The sequence below is a fragment of the Pipra filicauda genome, unplaced genomic scaffold (assembly GCF_003945595.2).
Source record: "Pipra filicauda isolate LSUMZ 115617 unplaced genomic scaffold, ASM394559v2 scaffold131_size2509542_pilon, whole genome shotgun sequence".
NCBI lineage: Eukaryota > Metazoa > Chordata > Aves > Passeriformes > Pipridae > Pipra > Pipra filicauda.
This window is the reverse complement of record NW_024103785.1, coordinates 712,592-735,296: the sequence shown is the minus strand read 5'-3', so window position 1 is coordinate 735,296 and position 22,705 is coordinate 712,592. Positions and strand designations below refer to the sequence as shown.

Genomic DNA, 22,705 nt, shown 5'->3' with positions numbered 1-22,705 from the left:
ACAGGGAGTATTTTTACTGAAGTGAAAGGAAAAATAAATATGAGAAACTAAAAGTGCAAGAAAAGTGCTTATATTCCATATATAAGAAAGGGGAGTTGTTTGTTTTTTTAAGGTGAGTAATGCAACAACCTTGTGACAGTGTTAGAAGGAAGGAGCACAGGCAGAGACTATCGTAATGACAGTAAGGAAGTAATTATTAATAAGATATGAAGACTTTCCAGTTGTGTTATTATGTTAAATATTCGTTTACAGTCAAGCCAATCTCCTTACAAGCTATATAGAATCATAGAATTGACCAGATTGGAAAAGACCTCCAAGATTGTCAAGTCCAACCCTTGATCCAACCCTGCCGTGGTTCCCAGACCATGGTGCTGATGCCACATCCAATCTCATCTTAAAAACCTCCAGGGACGGAGAATCCCCCACTTCCCTGGGCAGCCCATTCCAATGGCTGATCACTCTCTCTGTAAAGAATTTCTTCCTAATATCCAACCTAAACCTCCCCTGGCACAGCTTAAGATCAAGCCCTCTTGTCCTACTGCTGGTTCCTGGGAGAAGAGACCAACCCCCCCCGGCTCCCCCCTCCTGGCAGGGAGTTGCAGAGAGTGAGGAGGTCTCCCCTGAGCCTCCTCTTCTCCAGGCTGAACAGCCCCAGCTCCCTCAGCCTCTCCTCACAGCACTTGTGCTCAAGTCCCTTCCCCAGCCTCGTTGCCCTTCTCTGGTCCTGCTCCAGCCCCTCCATGTCCTTCCTGAGCTGAGGGCCCAGAACTGGACACAGCACTCCAGGGGTGGCCTCACCAGCGCTGAGTCCAGGGGCAGAATCACTTCCTTGGACCTGTTGGCCACCCTGTTCCTGATCCAGGCCAGGATCCATTGGCCTTCTTGGCCACCTGGGCACACTCTGGCTCCTGTTCAGCTTCCTGTCAATCCCAACTCCCAGGTCCCTTCCTGCCTGGCTGCTCTCCAGCCACTCTGTCCCAGCCTGTAGCACTGCAGGGGGTTGTTGTGGCCAAAGTGCAGGAGTTGGCACTTGACCCTTGTTGAACCTCATCCCGTTGGAATCAGCCCAACTCTCCAGCTTGTCCAGGTCCCTCTACAGAGCCCTCCTGCCTTCCAGCAGTTCAACACACCCCCAACTTGGTGTCATCTGCAAATTTGCTAATGGTGGACTCGATCCCCTCATCCAGATCATCAATAAAGACATTAAACAGGACTGGGCCCAACACTGATCCCTGAGGGACACCACTGATGACCGGCTGCCAGCTGGATGCAGCTCCATCCCCACCACTCTCTGGGCCCGGCCCTCAGCCAGTTCCTAACCCAGCAAAGTGCCCCTGTCCCTCTTATACTTATTCAATATTGAAATGTTATCTGAAAGTGCAGACAACTGGAGTTCAAAATTTTGAGGTTTCTCTAGTAGTATGTCTCATACACATTTGGTTCTCTGAGCTGCCTGATCTTGATTTTGAGTTTAATCTTCTCCCCTTCTTTTCAATTACCCTTGACTTATTTTTCCCCTTCTCTCTACCTTAATCTTTTTTACCTCACTGTTCTTTTTTTTAATTTTTCTTGCTGACTTTGAAGAACTTCTTCTTTTGTCATCTAAAATTTTCAGTTAATCCTAATATATATGTGAACTTGCTGCCTCTCCTAGGCTCAGTTTTTAAAGATCCTGTGCTACCTACGAGCCACGATTCTTCAGCCTTCTCATTTTCATGCCACCAAAGTGGCAGAACTTGCAGAATGTTGTTTCCCTTGCTTCAGCTATTTCTGGCAGTCACTCAGGAGCTTTTGTTTGGTGCTGCCTCTACAGTGATCCATGTACCACCATCAGTGAGTCTGTTTGCCAGGTGCATGTGCTGACTTTTACTGTGTCTACACACCCTGCTAAAGATGTTCTATAATAAGTCCTTATTTTGATGACTCTGAGACAGAACAGAGATGTTCAGGAAATGTATCTGGTCTGGTTTTGAGGGATGGCCAACATGTACAGCTAAAGGGCACATGGTAAAAGGCCCCAGTGCAGAACAAAGCTGTGACAAACCACGTCAACAGCTCGTGTCGGCAGTCTGTGGATGGTCTGGTTAGTCTGGCAAGGTGTGAGCCACCCCTTCTGAAACTCATTCAGGTGGAATGCAATCTAAAGAGAGTTTTAATATCAATGTAATTTTCTAATTATGATTGCCGACCACCTAAGCAGAGCTTTTCAGCCCATCAGCTTAGTGCCCAGTAATAAATTTATTTTTTTTTTTATTTCATTGCTGCAAAAAGCTTCCAGATTGAATATTCCTCCACAGACAGTGCTTCCAGCTTTTTAAATGCCAACACTTTAGGCCTACCATTGCATGTAATAACCTGAGTGTGATATGGAGAACCAGGACTAATGACAGCTGCTATAAACATAGATAAATTCTTAAATTGATCTTGCCTACAAATGATTTCAGTACAGTGGCAATATAATTCAAGGAGGAATAGAAGTGCATTTAATGCTCAGATCAAACAAAAATGGGGCTCATGGCAGTATAAAGAATATAACATTTGAAACAATTATAGCTTTTTTGAAACTTTCATTTTTAAGCCTTTTAAACAGTGTTTTAAATTCTGAATTTAATATTGCTTTCTTTCCTGCCTGAGAAACTTAGTGGCTGTTCTATGAGTTTACAAATTCTGAATATCTGGGTACATGATTGTAGATTCTGAGTATTCATCCCTCCAGTCTTAATCTCGTATAGAATTACTGGCTTGTGTTTCTTTATAGAAGAAGAGAGTGGGGGTGGATGTAAAATCTTTAGTCTAGAATTGTGAGTTGCTTCAATTTGTGAATTTTCAGTTCTATTTCTTGCAAGGTTCTAGGATACCTGATTATTTTAACTGTATTTGTTTGCATGTTCAACACATAAATATATTTAAAACCACAGCAGAAGATTATAACTATATACAGGAAATGAAATTGTTCTTTTTAGTATGACTAGATTGTTAAATTAATGCATATAGTGAGGTGAAGTTTCAGATATACAGTGAAAGATGGTGTCAGATCAAAAAAAATTGATAGTAAGGATGAAATTTATCTCTGGACAGTGCATTCTTATAAAAATAGTTCCTCATTTATGTGTCTCACCCAAGCTACAAAAAGAAGTCTTATTTAGTAAGTCTTGCCAAGGCAGCTTTTCACCTTAACAGCACTAGTAGGCATCAAATTTGATATTGGCTGACAACATGGAGTGGCACTGAGTCCTTTCTGTTTCCAGCACTGGAGTCCTTTGTTGTAAAGTCAGATATAAAGAAAAAAATAGGAGTTAGCCTTTTTTTTTTTATATGATTATGAATAGCAGATGATAAATTGCAGTCAAATATTTGAACTTTGGGCACAGTACACAGTCTTAATGTGTTTTTTTTTTTCCCTTTAGTTTACCCTTGTTCCTTGAACTGCCAGAAAAATATAGAAAAAAAAGCAGTAAATGACATTAAAAAATGCAAAAGTTGTTTTTTAATATTACTTCACTGGTAGCCATATGATAAGGCTGAAAGATTTGCCTTGAGTTCCCCATTATCCAAACTGGGATAGATGCTATAAATAAATCATATGGAATGTCATGTGTCTTCCTACCATGTTTCTGAGAATAAATGTGTTTGAAGCTGAATTGTTTGAGTGAGATAGTCCTATTTTGGTGTAAGTTTTATTTTGGTATTTGGGGGTCTTAACAAAATACTGTGGTTGGTTTGCTATTACACCTGAAATTCCCATTCTCCAGCTGAAGAAGTGCTTAGGTTTAGAACATAGGTACTGATGTTCACTTAAACCTAAGAAAATCCAAGTGTTTGAACTCTGCACTGAATTTACTATGGTATTTTTTTTTTAATCACTATTGCCAGTTACCCAAGTTTGTCTCTCAATATCTGGAAAAGTATGAACTGATAATATTTGGGGATTTAAAAAAAATAATCTTATTTTTCTGTTTAAGGTTTTAATTCTCTGTCCTTTCAAATATGTGCTGCTTTCCACATGTTTCAATTACTACTGCCCCAGTGGCCCTTAATACATAGTTTAACCTTATTAAGAAAGCATTTCATAGGGATGATCTATTATGGTTGTGATGTAACACTTCTTATATAGAGATACCAAGGGCTGTGATACTTAAAAAAAAAAAAAAGAGAAAAATAAATAATAGGGAAAGTATCATGCAATTACAAACCTTTTCAAAACCTTCTTAAGGCTTATAGTAGATGATTTAATTGTAAGTAGAGGTAACATAAGGAGAACCCTCTCTGTTTGCCTACCGAGCTCCTTGCCGTGGATTACAATATTTTTGATTTCATGCAGATTGTCTGTTTTCAAATACAGGAACCATTAGCCCTTTGTGGGTTATCAGACCTGTGGACTGTGACTAGAAACTGATGTATGTAAGCACAGCAGACTGAGGAAATTCCTGTTTGTAATAGAATATACATTAGCAAAAAAAAAAACCAAAACAACCTGACATGAGACGTGAATGTCACAGGTTGCTCCTGGGTTGAGAAAAATGGACAAGGCATAGTTTGAGGTGTTTTTCATGGATTGACCTGCAGATGTGAAAAGAAACCCAAGCTTGCTGCTTTACAGCTGCTTCTGCCCGATCACAGTCACACGGTGACAGCCAATTTGTGGCTAAATAGTTTGCTAAGTGTTTCCAAGTAGGATCTTTTCCTTTCTGTTTGTGCTGGAGACCTGACACACACAGAAGTTGGGCAAGTATGTGTGCGTGCACCTTCGGTGTGATGAACGATTCTGATAGCTTGTCTGAGATGATGAATGAATATCAAAGTTTTTCAAATATATTTTTATGTTTTAGAATATGTGCAAAATAGATCTGAGGGCTGAACTGAGTACTTGCATTTCTGCCCGACAGAACCACGCTTATGGCCTTGCAGAGTTCTTCATTCTGCAACTCCAGAGTTGCCTTTATACAGACTTCTTAAAACACTGTTACCGTGATAAAACAGAATATAAAAATTGTATTTACTCTTGTTTATCAACTGTATTATTTATCTGCAAGTGAAATTTCTGTGATGATTTACGGAAACCCAGCTTAGGATAAAATTGCTTACTTGCAACTTGCATTGCTTATAGAAGTTACGTGTCCAGTTGTATTATAACATGCATAAGGTTGGCATTTTGGGACAGGCAAATCATGTTATCTCCATGCCTTTAAGAGGAGCCTTTAAGGCATGATTATACTCATCTTCTATTTTCACTATACAGTCATATAGTGTGACGTGTTTCCAGCTGCTGATGTGGATCAGCTACAGCTGGAACCCTGAACTCTAGTGATGTTTGGATTATAAGATGCTTCTGCTGATCTCCATCATGCCAGCTGTAATGAGTATTGAGAACAAAATTACTGTATTTATAGTCTACTGTTCAGAAAGAAAATGGAACTGCGTGTTTTTCAATATTTTGTGATTAGTGCCACATAATACAAGTCTCTGCATGTGATAATCTCCTCAGTTTTAAAACTGAGGAAGACAATAAAGTGGAAGTTGAAAAACATTATATTAAGGAAGCGGAAGAATGTGATTTTTTTAGGCACAGAAGAGTTAAAAATTCTAATTTGCAAAGGGTTATATTAAAGAAGTTTGTGTTCTATTGTTTCTACTTATGGAAGGTATGAGAAGGTTCAAGTAATTGAGCTAATCTCTACATGGGCTGGTTAGGTTGTATGTCAGCACAACAATTCACCATTAAGAGGACAACTGTGCACTAAAAGAGATTACCTGGAGAGCTTTTGAAGTCCCCATCAGCACATATTTTAACAATATGTTTGTCAATCTGTTAGGAGAGATCCAAAGATAACTCATGATGCTTCAAGCCCAGAGGATGCAGTAGCTGACCTCTTCATAAACCCTTCCAAATTAGCACTTTTGTCCCTTTTTCAGTTCTGTCTTCAAGACTGTATTTTATGTTCTAAGAGGAAAAATTATTACAAATTACTATATACACACATAATCCCTACTATATACCATATATTCAATATACATTATATTTTATACATTTAATGTTACAACTGTGATTAAAAAAACCTCAATTTTTGTCATGGCAAAATCACATACTGTTGTTGCATTTCACTTCATTTGTAGTTTTTCTCTTGAACCCTGAGGGAAAAAATGTGCTAAATTCTCAGAACCAAAAAAGTTCTTGGTTTTTTGAAGATCAGTCAATGAGTTTAGTAAGTGAAATTTATCTCTTTCTGAGAGAGATTAGCTGATGTCATTTTAGGAACTTGTGTTGTGGTTAGAATGATGCAAAGAGAGAACATAGAATAAATAGAATAATAGAAGGTCACATGTTTCGATTCCATTTAATTACATGTGCACGACTGCACAGATTTTTAATGGTTATATAAATACAGAGAGGAAAGCTTATCTAGGAATATCTGGATTCTGATTATATCTGCAAATGTTTTAGAAACCTCCATGAGAAGAGTGTGCAGAACTTATGTATAAAAGAGAATATTCAGTATAAAATGCAAAGGTATAGCAATAAAGGCTATCATATGAGAGATTAGAAAACCAGAAGTTAACAAATTTATCTGTGACACTGTATCTAGGGGTTTTATACTGTATCCAAAGCTAGAAGAACTCCTAACATCCCAGATTTCTCTGTCAGCCACTCTTCTAAGTCTTGGCAGCAATGTCTTCCTGAATGCAGGAGACTCAAAATTCCCACCAAGAATTTCAAGTGATGGTAGTGGTTTCTTTTTCCTTTAGTGGCTTTTGGAAAATGTTGGTTTTGAAAAAGAGGGGGAAAAGCATGATGAATTATAGCACTGGTATCCTTGCTTTGAATAGGTCTCTAGTCTGTGGCAACCTAATAATTTGCATTATTTTCTGGAGGAAATGATCCTACTAAGCCTTCTGTCACACAAAGGAGCTTTTCCAGTCAGAGAATTAGAGTTGGCATTTAGGTGACCTAAATGATCAGTGATAATCCATCAGTCTACCCAAAGGGAAAAAAAAAATGTTCTTGTCATCATCACCCTAAAATTAAAGAGAAAATTCTAAATTTAGGTAGTGTAAAAATAATGACCTTTTTTCAGAAAACCAAAAATCTGCATTATATGCATTATATATTGGGTGTGTTGGGGAGCAGGATTGTGTGGGTGTTTGTGATTTTCTGTGGGGGTGGGAGGTATTTCTGTATGCTGCTTCTCTGATCATTTTTTACGTTCCACGATCACAAAAGGTTTTAAGACTGGAGCAAAAATACAGATAACTAAATACATCCATCCTGTAGACTGTTGATGTCTTAATTTTTTATTGAAGATGAGAGGACCTCCAGATTTGCTGGAAGTGTGCATTACTGTATTCAGGAGAAAATCAATGCAATGTGCTTTATGTGACATTATGTGCAATGCGACTTTCATATTGTTTCTTTTCTTGAATGCAGTCATTATAACATTTAGACCTTAGACTGGTTTTTCCTCTGTCTGCATTCTTAGTGCGTGGAATAGGTGAAATGAAAACAAGACTGACCTCAAACCTTTCACTTTCCTTTTTCTTTCTCCTTTTGAAATAAAAGGTTAAGTAAGCTGGATATCAGGGGGAAATACTTTTTCCCTTTTTTTATTTTTATTGAGCTATTGAAGTAATTGGAAAGATGCAGTTTTTTCCAAAGACAGAAGACAAAACCCCAGACTGAATAATAAATCACATATAAGAGAAAAATAAAATAAATGCTATATCAAATCTGTCTAAAAATGTCCACAAAATTGAACACTGTAGAGACAGCTGAGTGTGGAGAAAAGATTGAACAACTTGTAGCCACCATTTATCAAAGAATGTAATTTAACAATTGTTGGCATACAAAAAGCAAGAAGTCAGAAAGATATATCACAGAAAATAAAGCACAATATATTATTGATATTTGAGAGCAAGGGTATATTAGGGGTTTTGAAATTTGAATCTAGCTTTTTATGTTCAGGCAGTGATTTTTAAAAAACATTGTTTCAGCAGCACAGCTACAACAGAATTGCTTTTCTGATTTGAAAATGCCCTAAAAGCCTTAGTTCTGTGAAAATTAACTACCACAACTGAGCACCTGGCACGGTTGTCCTCTCCTTTCTGGATCTCTCATAGTGGACTCCCCTGAGATCTCTGACCTTGCCTTCTTGCTGTTCTGTGATCCCCTCGCCCTACAGACCTTTCCAACCTTTTTGTTTTACATATTCCGTGACCAGAAGAGCCTTCAGAAAATACAGTGCTGTTTGATCTTGATAGAGAAAGTAGATTTATTTCTCAGCCTTACCTAGAAATCTAGTAGCTCTGTCATGCCTTTCAACTCAACTTCTGAAAATATGGTCTTTCTTCCCACTTTGTCTTTCTTTCTTCTCCGGTCTTTAAAATTTTCCTTAAATTCCAACAAAGGTCGTTGTTCACACTTTTCTGTAGTATGCCTCCCTGTCCAGAATCAATTTCCTAAGAAAGACAAGACAGAGCAACTAAGGAAAAACACCCTTATAAATGGTTTTTACAGAAATCCCTGAACATACAGAAGTACCAGAAGTCATTGCCCTTCCTTTTTATCAGTTTGCTGATTGTCTTGTTCATTTAGCCAAATAAACCATGTGCCAACCATATACAGCAAATCCTAGTTTTTAGGTTACGTTGTACCCCAAAATGGCCAGTCCTAAACCATTTTACTTGTGTTACAGAAATTTCAAATCAATGTCCTACGAGTGTACTAGCTTGAGGAGAGACTCACTGCCTTGAAGACTTTTGTCTCTTTAATCAGCAAGCAAGGAGGTCTAGGTGGGGAAAAAGAGAGTGTGTTATGTGAAATGCAGAGAAATCAACTGCCTTGCTGACCACTTACAGTCAAAGGATCCACTTTTGCTTTAACGTTGTTAGTTAAAACCCACAGGTCTTTTGTCTCTGATTTTAGTGGCATAAAAAGCTGAGTTATCCCACATCTGCTGCTCCAACCAAGATCTCACCTTCCCTCTGCTAAATATCAGTCTTGCTGATGCTCGTTTGAAACATTTATCTGTGCTTGTCTCCTATGACTTTTCATCTAATGATGATAAGTAGATAAAAATTTTCAAACATAATGGATAGAGCTGAAAGTTGTATTCTCTTTACACAGAATGACAAGGAGAGTAAAGAGGGAAGAGATATTTTTTTTTTCCCCTTTGGAAAGAGAAATACCTCCCTCAGTGATACCAGTGAAAGGGAATTTTCCCTCATGCTAGGTATCAAAAAGATGGGTTGTTGATGGACACAGCTCCAGCTAGTTGCCTGCAGTAGGCAGAATTATATTTTGAAAGACCATTTTCAGCTAATTTGGCTGTTGTGCCATTTGAACTTTACGAATTGACTTGTAATTGGACCGTGCTGTCAGTGGAAAAACTTACAAGTATCGAACATGACATTTTTAAGAAGGTTACTGTCATCTAGTCCTCTATTAGTGGATTTGCAGAGAGTTATAATTGGCCTAACAAGCCTAGTAACCTGCCCTACTTCCAATTATAATGTACAATCTCATTTATATCTTTTCTTTATTTACTGATACATGATAGGTAATAATGCTCTGTCTAGTGCACACGCTTCAAAATAAAGCTGTCTAATCATAGAATGCATGGATTCTTCTAATATACATGTATATATGTACCCATACACAGATTATATCGTTTCCATATGCATATGTGTGTATATTTATTTATTCTGAAGAATTCAAATACATATGTATTTTAATGTATAATGTATTTACATATCCACACTCACTCATACATCTTTTTTATTGAGATTAAGTAAGTGTAAAGTCTCCTGTTGCTTTTAAATTTCCTGTGGGGAAGGGGAGATAGTATTTCCTCCAGACCTTTGTTGAGTTTATATGAGTAATCTGACTAGAAGTGATAATGCATTCACACGTGGATGTAATTCTTAGGACTGAAAAAGAAGGGGAAGCATGAGAAAATGAACAGGTTGATGAACTCGGTGCATTCATTATCAACTTATATTTGCATGAAGGAGAAACCGTTCACTTCTTGTGAAATTAGAACGGCACCATTAATTTTGTTTACTGCACAAGCAATTTTTAGCATATGTAAGATTTACAGGCAGTTTTGCAGGTGAATACGTCTGGTTAAATAGCCTTATGGAAAGAGCTCTGCAGGAGCATCTGCACTCGTTGCACCTCCCAAAGCAGAGCTGTTTCATGAAGTAATGCTGAGTGTAGACATCATGAGACTGCTTTTTTCGTTTTGTTTTCACTGCCAGGAGGATTATGCTAATTGGGCATGGTGCATCTGGAAATAAAGGAGGGATCATTGTAGAAAAAAAAATTAATATCTGGAAAACCGACGTTTTTTGTTAAATGTCTCAGTTTTCCAGCAATTTCTTCATATATATGGCAAATTGGCCTTCGCTGCTATGTCTCCTTTTTTGTCTTAGTGAAGACTGATTGGTAAAACAGCAGACCAAAAAAGCCCAAACCAAACCAAAATAAAACAAACGAAACAAAATAAAAAACTAAACAAAACCATAACCAAAACCAAGCCAACCAACTAAACAAACTCCTCTAGGTATGAACAAGAGAAGCAAATAGAGCAGATGGGGAATTGGGTCTTTCTCCTTTTCTTTTGTGCCTTTTGATCACAAGTGTAGCTGCCTTTGACTTGTTAATGTAGTTGTCTTACAAGAAGGGCCAGCATAAGAGGAATTACCTTGGGTTTCTTTTCTGAGGTACCTTTTTTTCCTGGAGATGCTCTTGAATGAAAGCCTTTTCAGAGTGCACTTGATAGTTTAGAGAGTTGTGGATAGTACTTTTTTGTGTAATTTAGCTAACAGAGTGATTCCATTCTAACTTTGAGTCCTGATTATCAACAGCATTATCTATGAGCCTCAGAAAACAGAAAATAATGATTCTGTTTATTTTGGTAGTAGGGCAGATGTTAGTGGAACATTTTAAGCTGTACTCATGTTTTTCTTACCTTGTTGGGCATACACAGTTAATAGCATGAAACTGTGCGATTTCGGGATACTCAAGGAAGGCTTTGGAGTCTCTCCCTTTTTCCCTGAGTTTGAACACTGATCACTGTTCATTAAAATATTGTCTGCCCCTTTTGCTTTGCGTGTTCCATCGGTGCAAGAACAATCCAAAGATACAGGCTTCAATGAAGAAAAACAATGATCATATAACAGAGATTATAAATCATTGGAGTGTCTGCAGTTTAACCAATGTTTGTTTGCATTGGTGTTTCAAGAAATAGGAGCAAGGGAATGATGTAAGATTCAGGTACTTCAGAATGCACTTTTGGCCAGGCAAATCGTGCTGTAAGTTTTAGAATTCACAAATGTGTGTACATATGTTCTCACCTGCTTGTGATTAATGGTCCATGATTTTTCTGCTCTCCTCAACGTGCTTTTTAAGTGCGTGTTCTGATATATTTTCTAAGTTTTCAACACAGGGTTTCTGACAGAATCATAGATCTGAACTATCTCATAGCACTGCAGTGTCTCCAATAAATAGGTCAAATAATCCTAGAAACTGTGTTTGTTAGCTTTGAATCGATAGTGATAAAGTTTCTCTGTATTCTTACCTGCTCAAACTTCTGTCTAATCTATCTTTGTTCTCTTCTTCTTGTGCAATCTTTTCCTTGCTTCCAGTGGCTGCTACAAAGAACAAAGCTAGAGGTGAGTTTCTGCCTGCACTCTTCAATTTGTATTGCATGGTTCTGCAGCCCACGCATTTCCCACAAGGTTGTTCCTGCCTCTCAAAACAAAGAAAAATATCTTTAAGTCTTATCGGATGATAGATTAGTTCTTTACAATTTTGTAATTGCACCTAAGGGCAGGCTATTTTCATTGTTTTTATCAATCAGCACTGCTCATGCTGTATTTTGTTCATTGCTTTAATTTAGGAAGTTTTTAGGAGAAAGATAAAACCAAGTGCATTGTAGTTAGATTTCTGGCTTGCATTATAGCAATGCAGGGATATTTATGGCATTTTAATCGAAATGAAGATATTGCATAAAAATGCTCATAAATATGTAAATGTAATTTTTATTTTTTATCTCTAATCATCGTCATAAATATCTGAACAGAGAACAATGAACTCCTAAATGTCTCCTAAGCATTCCCTGTCTCTTCACACCAGTATAAATGATCATCACTGTTTCTGATAGCATACCAGTATATAGAAAGGCATGCTATAATACCTACAGAGATTCATGACTTCAGAGCAGCAAGGTGATTGCCACAAATCAGTGTGACAAAGAAATAAACCTTTCAGAACTAATCATGTAAGGTCAGCAGTGCTGTAAACCATTTCCTGAATTTCAACGAAGCAGTGATGTAGCAAATGTAACTTGAGGGATGTATTTTGACTTACATATACATATAAATCCACACATGCTTGTGTATATATATGTATGACAATGTATTTATATGTATGAACATACATTTTCATAGAAATTCTGAAAATGTAATTTTTTTCTGTTATTTCTCTCAGATAAAATTGAGTTTTCTGATAATTAAACATCAGGTTTTAAGGCAAATATCTATGCATGTTTACGTGTATTTTGAAAGTTAAAAACTCGTACTCAGGATGTTTATAAAGTTTATAAAGCTTAGCTTAAGATGTGGAACAATAAAGATAATCAGAAAAACCAGCCAATTGATGGTGTTAATGTATTAGTATAATTAAATCAATAATTAAAATACAGCTCAGATTTTTTTTTTTTTTAAACCCTTGCATGGCTTTTTTTTCCTCAGAAACTTTGCATGCATTGAATGTCATGAGTGAGGGGAGTGAATAAAATTGAGTTCATGTATTCACCTATGCATGCTTTGAAATTTGCATTACTCTTTCCTGTACTGTTATATATTCAGCTGTGATGCTGTAAAACAATGGGTCAAGACTTTAGGACCTTCATAATTAACAAAAAAAAGAAAAAAAAAGGCAAAACCAAAACACATGCACAGAAGCAAATTTTCAGCACAAATAAGCACGATCTCATCCATATTCAGTGATCATGTACCCAATATATTGCCATTCAAACAGAAACTACCCTGGAGGCACTGGAGTTATAGAATGAGTCACAATTACTCATTAACACACCCTTATTTCAGAAGTGCACACCAATGTTGAATACACAACTGAAGCTATATTTGGTAAACTGGGCTTGACACTGTGATGTGCATTATCTTTGGAGCCCAGTTGCACAGGGCCTTCAAGAAGCCTTCAGCTCTTCCTTTGGTGCCAAACAGCCCTGTGATGAAGGTACCCAATACCCACAAGGAATTCAGTCCTGCAATAGTTCTATCTTTTAACCAAAGCATAGGACCTATTTTATAATCTCCTGTGGTGGAAGACAAAGTAAATGATGTCTTACTGCTTTTCTTGTTGCTCTCTCTAAGCATTAAAGAAGGTTCTGTTCATCCTTTTAAAGTGTCACACTTAACTGGCAAACAGGTGCCTAACATGGCATCAGAAACATCAATTCACAGCTGAGAGAATTCTCAGGAGTCTCGCTTTTGGTACTTATAATATGAAATCCAGCACTCTTTTATGTCTACGATCTTATTTATGGTTCTTCATCTTTCCCTCCTGAAAGTCTGGAATTTGTGCTGCCATTTTCAGCGAGGTGCAGCTGGGGCTCAGGCCTGCCCTGAGATCTGAGGTTTTCCTGAGCTCATTAGAAGGTGATAGTCTGTGGGACCAGCTGTCTTTTGTTTGTGCATTGTGAGCACGGGAAAACTGCTGGTCTCCCTCTTCCCTCCCCCTCCTCGTGGGATTGTCTGTAAGGAGAACACTAGAGCCCTTGCTCTCAAACATTGCATTCAATGCTATTTCCTTTCAAGTATTTTCTCAGACTTTATTGAAGACTGCTTGTATTAAGTGCTGTAAAGCAGCTGTTGAACTCTCTACTTTATCCTTGCTTTGTGGCACTTGGAATCAATTTAGGTTGGAAGGTCATTTGGTCTGCAGGTCATCTAGACCTAACTACTGAATAAGTAAAACCCTCTTAAATCTGATTGCTCAGAGCCTTCCAGTCAAATTGAAGTGTCTCAAGGATTTCACAGCTCCAGGATGGATTCACACAATGATTGCTTTGTTTTACCATGGTTTTCTTTCTTAGACTTTCCCTTACCTAGAAGGAACTGCATGAGATTGTTTTGTGTTCTCTCCAGAAAGGGTAAATACTTGGATTTTGCATAGAAGGGTGGATCTTGCTTTGGACTACTTTGGGCAGGTGCTGCCACAGAACAGTCATGTTTTGGACAGAATACTTGTGACATTTCCAAGAAGTCTAGTTCAGAAAGATTTCAAAGGGTAGGGGCTAAAATGAAACCTGACAATGGTCATTTATGGCTCTTAATCTGATGAAGCAGAAACTGAAGATGCCACCTGAAAATCTCAGACTATCAGAATTGTTTCAGTGCATAAATATTTTAAGGACTGTTTCTTAATGCACCAGATGAGATTTGTTTAACTTGATCTCTATAAATGATCATTTCCTTCAGCAAAGCACCGTTTTGAATATTGCTTGACCCTTTAAGAAGGGCCATTGTGACATTTTGGGGGCAATATTTTTGCAAATATCTTCTGGCAGCAGTTGACAATGGTTTCCAGGCTCTGTGGTCCTACCAGATCTGCTAATGATGTGTCAATTTTCAGTCAGCAAGTGAAAGAGAGGGGCCAAGTGTCTTCATTTGAATGTAATTATTTGAGGAATGAAGTTCTCTGCTCCTCATTTTCATTTCTTTGATACATTCTGTGGCATCTACTGTTAAAAAGTTATTTCCAGAGCTGCCCTAAACCTCATGTAGTAAGGCACTTGGCTTTATAACCCTTCCAAAGGCAAATCCTCTCTCCACAAGTGGTTTCTAGAGGAAGTCCTATTGATGGGAGATATCTTCAAACTTTTCTTCTATTTTAATATTACACTTTTAAGTACATTAAATGCCTTTACCTCTATTTCACTTGCTTCACAAGTGTAATATCAACAGTACTATTTTTTTAGCCTGTTGAATATCCAGGAGATTTTTGAGATGCCTCTTTTTCTTGACTTGTACTGCACCCATATCCCAGAGAAACTGTCTTTTGTCTTTGAGTTCCAGGGTTAAACATTTTTCTCTTTCAGTCAATTCCTCTACAAATGCAGAGGTGTGTTGTTTCTACCTTACATTTAAAAGGAGGAGACTGATTTAAACTCCTTCTTTAAACAGAAGATTAAATTTAGCTTTAACAATGCTACTTAAAACATACATCTCAGTCTCTAAGATAAATCATCGTAGCAGTTGATACACTGTCTAAATGCATCTTATCCAGGAGGCAAAGATCACTCTGGACTTTATTCACTTGATTTATTTTGTTTGTTCTCATTATGTCAATGAAATTGGTATCAGCTTATTTGAAGTTTAAATCAGGAGGGATCATGTGAAGGATGTTGTGCAAATATACTCTGTTGTTGCCTGGGTAGTTGTGCAATGACTCATTTTATCTTTTAGTTGGGAATCAATTTGTTTCTCTGGACTTCATCAGGTTTCCATCAATGGTCGTGTCCTACCCAACCATCTCTTAGATTTTCTTACAGCGTATGGTAAAGTTTATTGTGTTGCTCTACATAAGCATTTGTAAATAATGTTGGTAAAGAGTAGGTTTCATGAATTCCATTGTTTGGACTGAAAACCATATAAACCAAGATAAATTGTGTTGACCAGAATTGATTAACACAGTTGGAAGACCTACAGGGTCTAAACCCACCACTTTAGGTCCTTTCTTCAGAACATGTAATTAGACAAGCACATGTCTCATTCAAGGTAAAATTACCATAAAGTCAAGCAAGTAACACGGAGCAGCAGCATCTGTCCATGTTAGGAACAGGAGGAGATAAATGTACACAGAGGAGACACAAGCACTGCTATTTGTCTTATTTGCGTTATCTTCACAAATCCCTGAGCTATTCAGTTATTGACATCAGTCAGGTATTAGCTCTGCTGTTGCAGAGTTTTCTTTATTGAGGGATGGATAACTCAGGGTATCATATGGCTGCAACATGATGGCAAAAATTAAAAACTAGTGGAAGTGTATAGATTTTGAAAGCGTGAATCCAGCGTAGAGCCTGGGGAAACTCCATAACTCGCAGTAGTTTGGAGGAGCATTTATTTATGGTTATAAGCTTTCACCCTTGAGACATGTAAAAATAAAAGCTTGTCATATTCCACCTTTACTACAAGGTCATTACAAAAAAGCTTGCCAAGACTGTTGTAGTAGCATAGTGTGATCTGAAGCCTGATTGAAATTTTTCAGATGTGCTAGTGCTGTAGAAATAGAGGAGCTCTTCTTTGTAAAATCTTATGATGTTTTTATTCAAAACACAGTTTCAACTCCTGAAGGTAGAACGTTCATATGTCACTTTAAGGTATTAAAAGCACCTTTAGTATTTATAAGTGATTGTACTTTTGGAGAGAACAACAAAGCTGATGAAGGCTTAATAACCATTCCTTTACTGTCTCTTTGGTATTCCCTCCCCTGTAGTTTAGTCACTGCTACCAGTGTATAACACAGGAGGTCCAGTGCTTTTTTCCAGTGATTAAATCCTATCCATTGGTTAGACCTGTGAGGTTGAAATGTGTGGATTTCAGTCCTATGTCTGCCACAGTTTTCCTCCGGGATTTCTCGTGGAAGTTAAGAGTCAGAGTTTTCTCCCATTCAGCGTTTCTGAGGGGGAGGAAAGTGGTGATGAAGAACAAAATCTGATGCTTATCTGTGAAGACAGTGCTCAGAAAAATAAAAAAAAAGTTTTGAAAATTAAGATATTAAGAGTGCAGAGGGACTGTGAAGGCAGATATGAAACATTGCTCTTCCTTGCACGCTTTTGCTGTCAACACTTATACAGGAGCAGGTATTTGAGAAATTAATTTAGGTAAGAAATTGTTATTGTTTCTTCAGTTCTTGTTCTATTTTGGTGAAAAGAATATGGTATTTTCAATTTAATGTTCAGTCTCTAAATGTAACAGTGTGTTGGGTTTTGTTGATTTTTTTTTTTTAAATCTTAAATGCAAAAGTTCACATTAGATCAAGATAATAGGTTATTTCACAGATATTTCCATCAGATAACATAAAGCATTATAATTATGTTAGACTCTCTCAAAAAACCCATACATATCTACTTAAGTATATTTTATATAAGTCATTTGCCAATTTGGGAGAGAAAGCAGTTGTCTGAGTTGTAGAGGGTTGTTTTTTTTTTTTTAGAAGAGTCACAAAACATGTTTCTATACTTTTTTTTTTTTCTCCTTAAAACCTCCAACTGATCCTCAGAGGGAAAAAACTGTAATCATGATGATGATAAAAGCTCTTAACAAAGTTGCTCACTGCTCTTCACCTTTTGCAATTATATTGGGGAAATACTTGGCCCTAGCACCTGTAAGATATTTCCAATATTGAGACAGCTGAGATTTCCAAGTGATGTTGTGTGTACACAGTTCAAATGTTCACCACCGTGGTTACAGCCAGAATCCTTCTGCCATTCAAGGTCCCAAGTTCTGCTATGTGCTAAGGAGACTGTGAAAATATGAATTAGCTTTTCCTTTCTGAGGTGGAGCAGCACTGGAAGCAGCAGTTTGACAAGCATATATGTCTTTACTGCTTTTAATGCATTTTATTTTGGTATGTTTTCCAGAACAGATGTAAAAAAGCACTGTTAAGAGTGGAGGTAAAGTAACACTTTCATTAAAGTTGCAGGTCATCATGGAATAAAGCCACTTGAACACCACAGAAATAGCACAGGAAAGTACAAAGCCTCCCTGAAACAATATCTGTAGGGGGAGACTATTGCTGTTGACATGTTCTTTTCGTTTGAGAGACGTCTACACTGAGCCAATATGTCAGTCATTTGTTGACTAAATAGTTATTTAGGCAGCGTAGAAGAAGTTGGGATGGAGCAAGATAATGTTTGTTTTCACACCTGTGAAGTGCAGCACAGTTATGGGAGAGGGACTCCAGGGAGGATGTTCCATTTTGAGGTGGACCTGGTTATCCTCGGCTAAAGCATTTTGTCAGTTCTTAATCCTCAGCTTTCAGATAGGCCACTCTTCCCTCCACAATGGCTAAAATGAATTCTGATTGCTTTTTTTTTTTTTTTCAATTTGTCTGCCCTCATTTGGGTGTTAAGTATTTGAGACCACACTGTCAAAAGCAGTGCATTAGGAGAGCTTGCCATACTTGAATAGAACTCTGCTGGAAATGTGGTTCCTTTATTTGCTATTTGAATGAAGGTACTGTTGTAAATCTGGTCATGGTATTAAGCACTGGGCCCTTATGGTTATCTACAGTGAATTTCTGTAGGCAGTGAGCTGCATTTCCCATATGAAAGTATCGTGAATACATAGGACACAGAATACACAACACACATATTGCTGTGTACTGGCTCAGTTAAGTAATTTTTCACATTCCGGTCAGACAAAACACTGCTTCAGAGTCCAGACTGTTAATTTAGGTACAATCAAAAGGATATAGTGAGTTCCCAAGATGTGTTTGTCATATTTTAAACGTGCTGTGGAATTGCTGCACGTGACTACCTAAAATCTGGCAGTTTGATGGAGCTGCTGCTCTGAGGCAGGTTGTCAACTTTTCTTTGTCCCAAATATCTGAATTCCTCAATTTTGTGAGAAAAAATTTCTTAGAGAGAAAAGGAATTTGATAATTATACTTAAATACTGGAGAAAAAAGTTAACAGTTGGTTACAGTAAATCCATGATCACTGATTTTTACTCTTCTGTTGATAAACACTTTCGAAAGCATAGGCTTTTCTTTTGGGCTTGGCTTTGTTCCAGAGTGCTTTTATAACCAAAGGAAGTGGAGGAAGTGTTTTAAATATAAGGATTTTTCTTTTTTCCTCAAATGCTTCATTGAACACCATTAGACTTACTCTGATTCTCCACATTAGCTCAGTTCTCAAGATTTGTTTCTTAAATCTCTCTGTGACATCAGATCTTCAAAGAATTTATTTCACTTTAGTGGACAGTGGTCGGTGAAACACATGGTGTTTAAATGGCTGAGGATTCACTATCACTGCTAACAATTGTAGCTCTATATTTGTATTAGCTTGCTTTCTTGGTAGAGGCATAAAGGCCTCAATCAGCTAAGACTTTTTCATGTGTGCTACCATAGTTCCATAAGGATCTCTAGTTCTTTGTAAGTAGGCATTGTGCTCAGCATTACTCTGGGATTCTTCCAAGGGCTAATAACTTCAAGGACTTCCTCCCATTTTAATGATGGACTGCATATAAGGGAAAGGTGGTGGAAAACACTTGAGCAGAGCACTTTGTAGCAAGTTTTTTTTTCCTATGCTGTTCATACAGTACTATTTCAAAAAATCTGGCGTGATTAGAAATGATCATGGGATGATTTGTGCTGATTTATTGACCACGAGGTCTGGTGGATCACTGGAGATGGAGAGAAATATGCAGTGTTTGCCTTAAGTTGTTGATTCTGAATTAACATCCTTTGCAGCAGCCAAGGGTAGAGGTCCCACCTAGGCTTTGCAGGTCCCTAACAGCCTTAGAGCTGCTGTTAGAAGTCACTGTCACTTTGCCAAAGCTTTCCTCCTCGTGCTGGTTTAGATGGTGTAAGCAAAGATTAGATTCCTGATTTATATCAGTGTCTGTGCATGATGGAATGCATCCATCTGGTTTCCCACAGCCTCACTTTTCTTAACTTCTACTGAGAGTACTGCAACCCTTCTTCTTTTGTGAGGGGTGGCTTTTCTATTTGTGTGGTATTTCTAATAGTTATTCTCATTTCTATGCATGTACATTACACGTGCTGTGTGTGGTGCATCAGGAGAAAAAGGATTTCTTTTTCTCAAGGTGGAAATTTTTGCTTTTCACATAGTTTTGCTTTTCGTTCAAAATGTCTGTCATCGGAAATGCCTTTGTTTCATGGCATAGTTTCTTTCAGAAGTAACAGTTTTCATTTGTTTTGGGTAACAGTACTTATTGTGTTTATCTGTCACTGACTTCTGGAAATGTAAAGTGTGTCAGCTAATGCTTCCCAAGCAGCAGCTCAGAAATTAAGGGAGAATATCATAGAATCAGCTGGGTTGGAAGGGACCTCCGAGATCATCAAGTCCAACCCTTGATCCACTACCACTGTGGTTCCCAGACCATGGCACTGATGCCACATCCAGTATCTTTTTAAAAACCTCCAGGGATGGAGAATCCACCACTTCCCTGGGCAGCCCATTCCAATGTCTGATCACCCTCTCTGTAAAGAAATTCTTCCTAATATCTTAACTTAAACCTCCCCTGGCACAACTTGAGACCATTGCCTGGGAAAAGAGACCAACCCCCACCTGGCTACACCCTCCTGTCAGGGAGTTGTAGAGACATCAATCCCTGCCTTGATATCCATTGGCATTTTAGGAATTTACAAGTGTTTAAAACTAATGAGCTAATAATTCAACATTCTTTTCAGATAAAGTTAGGTACAGAAATGAAAAGGATGAATAGGTTTGCCTCCCATGGTTGGGCTTCTCTTACAGAATTTAATTTTTGTAATGATTATCATAATGAAATACCCATCCCACTCAAACAATAAATATTCCCTAGGAAGCAGACTAGTAAAAATGCATTTCCAGAGCAGACATAATATAATTCCTCTGATCTTTGGCTTTTTTTTCCTCTCTTCAAAAGCTCAGGAGAAAAAGTGGGCCTTGTAGCTCCATTGAGAAGTTACAAGTTTCTGGGGTTTGGGAAACCATCTAGTTAGCAAGGTCCAACATCAGGGAAGCACACTTAAAAGGAGGGGAAGCCGTATGAGGGGAGGCTGAGGGCACTTGGTGTGTTCAGCTGGAGAAGAGGAGACTGAGGGAGAGCCCATTGCAGCTACAACTTCCTCGTGAGGAGAAGAGGAGGGGCAGGAACTGCTCTCTGCTCTGTGGTGACCAGCGACAGGACCCGAGGGAATGGCCTGAAGCTGAGTCTGGGGAGGTTTAGGTTGGATATTAGGGAAAGGTTCTTCACCCAAAGAGTGGTTGGACACTGGAACAGGAAAGGGGTAACAGCATCGAGCCTGTCTGAGCTCAGGAAGTGTTTGGACAATACTCTCAGAGACATGGTGTGATTCTTGGGGTGGTCCTGTGCAGGGCCAGGAGTTGGACTCATTACTGCTAGTCAGAACTAGGAAGAGGTTTTGTCTTTAGCAAAGCAAAGCACTTGAGCACATCCAGATTAGCACACTTGATGTGGGTAATGGAAATTCCAGCATGATCTTTTTATCTGCTGTGCTAATGCCAGAGCACATTTCTTTGCAAGGCTACTGACTTAATTTCTTTACCTTCTTGGTTTGAGGTGAAGGCATAAGTTTCTAGAAAGTCAGTATCTCAGCACTGGAACATGCAGTAGATGAACATTATGAGGGAACATTATTAGATGAACATTATGAGAAAACAACAGGAGGTTTTTTAGGGACTTCCCTGCATTTTCATTAGCATGATCCTAGTTATACAGAAGACAAGTGCATGTGACTCTGTGGATGTTGTTCAGTTGTTTGTAAATACTCTGTTCTGTGCTGCTGGAATTACAGAGGAAGTTGTCTGAACCTTTTCCCTGGATTCTGGTCAAAGCCTGTATGCCACTGTTTCACTTCTTCACCCTGGGGTCAGGGGTTGAAACCTCCAAACCTGTTACAGAAAAGAAGGCAAAACAGGAGTTTGATATACTTGGGACCTGTGTGAAGGGTGATGAGAGAAAGGAACTCCTGAAAGGAGGAAGAAAGAACTGAATTAAGCGGGAGAGGATTTTTAAGTAAATGCTAAACACAGATTTTACATATCAATTAAACTAAACCATATTTCTAGTGCTCAGATCTTTCAGCTTCCATGCTGATTTGCATTTCAGAATTTTTCCTGGTAGGCCATCCCCTTGGCTTCCCACTAGGCTCTAGGGTGTTTTGGGTAATTTTTTTTTCCATTTTCAGTGTTGTTCTGTCACTTGTGTCATTCAAGTATTAAGGCCTTATGAAAACACATTGTTTCCCTGTTTCTCTCTCCTTTGTTTCCTTGAGTGTGTGATGTGAGCTTCTATTAGGCATAAACTGTGTATCCTGGGGGAGCATAATAGAAAAGCACAAAATGCCAATCAATCTGTAAAATTTCACAGCCACACTTAAAATGTGTGTGGGAGAAGTGGGGATCCTTAGAGGAGAAACACTGTGCTGGGGGAAGAGATCTGGGCTGGCATCGGGGGGATGCCAGTGAAAGGAAAGACAAGGCTCTCTCAACTAGTGTGGCTTGTGATTGAAATTAGCCCATTTAGACTGGAAACCTGTTGAGCTTTGTGTTTCAGCCATTGCTATTCACTTATCTGCGCTATGGTAATGTAGTCATTATGCTTTGTGTGGCTGTTGAATGCATTACAATGTGAAGTCAGATTGAAGCATGAAAGTTCACTAAAATGCTAGGTTTTCTTCTTCTCTAAAATCAGGGTGAAACATAGCAGAATTTTTTCGATGGTGAACTCTGTGAGCTGGCCTTCAAAATGCACACATGCTGTCTTGTATACATCTAGATTCATTCTTGACCAGAAAATACTAGCTAGCTGAAAGAGGCTTGGGCAGCTCAGGAAACCTAGAAAACTGATATGAAACACAAGCTGAAGAGAAGCAGTACCTCAAACTTATTTTATTTTTCATTGATTTAAATTTTCTATCAAAAAGTAATGA

General features: G+C 38.2%; 1 protein-coding gene across 3 annotated transcripts in view; it reads left to right on the top strand.

Annotated features, from left to right (window-relative positions):
- Positions 1–22,705, top strand: part of CADM2 (cell adhesion molecule 2) — a 609,199-nt gene that overhangs the window by 384,637 nt on the left and 201,857 nt on the right. For 2 of the 3 annotated variants that reach the window (XM_039378206.1, XM_039378204.1), the window contains exon 2: positions 11,641–11,667. The exons of the other annotated variant lie outside the window; for it this stretch is intronic. In XM_039378206.1, coding sequence (XP_039234140.1) covers positions 11,641–11,667 — 27 coding nt within the window. The remainder of the gene's footprint in view (positions 1–11,640; positions 11,668–22,705) is intronic. 3 annotated transcript variants of the gene reach the window in all.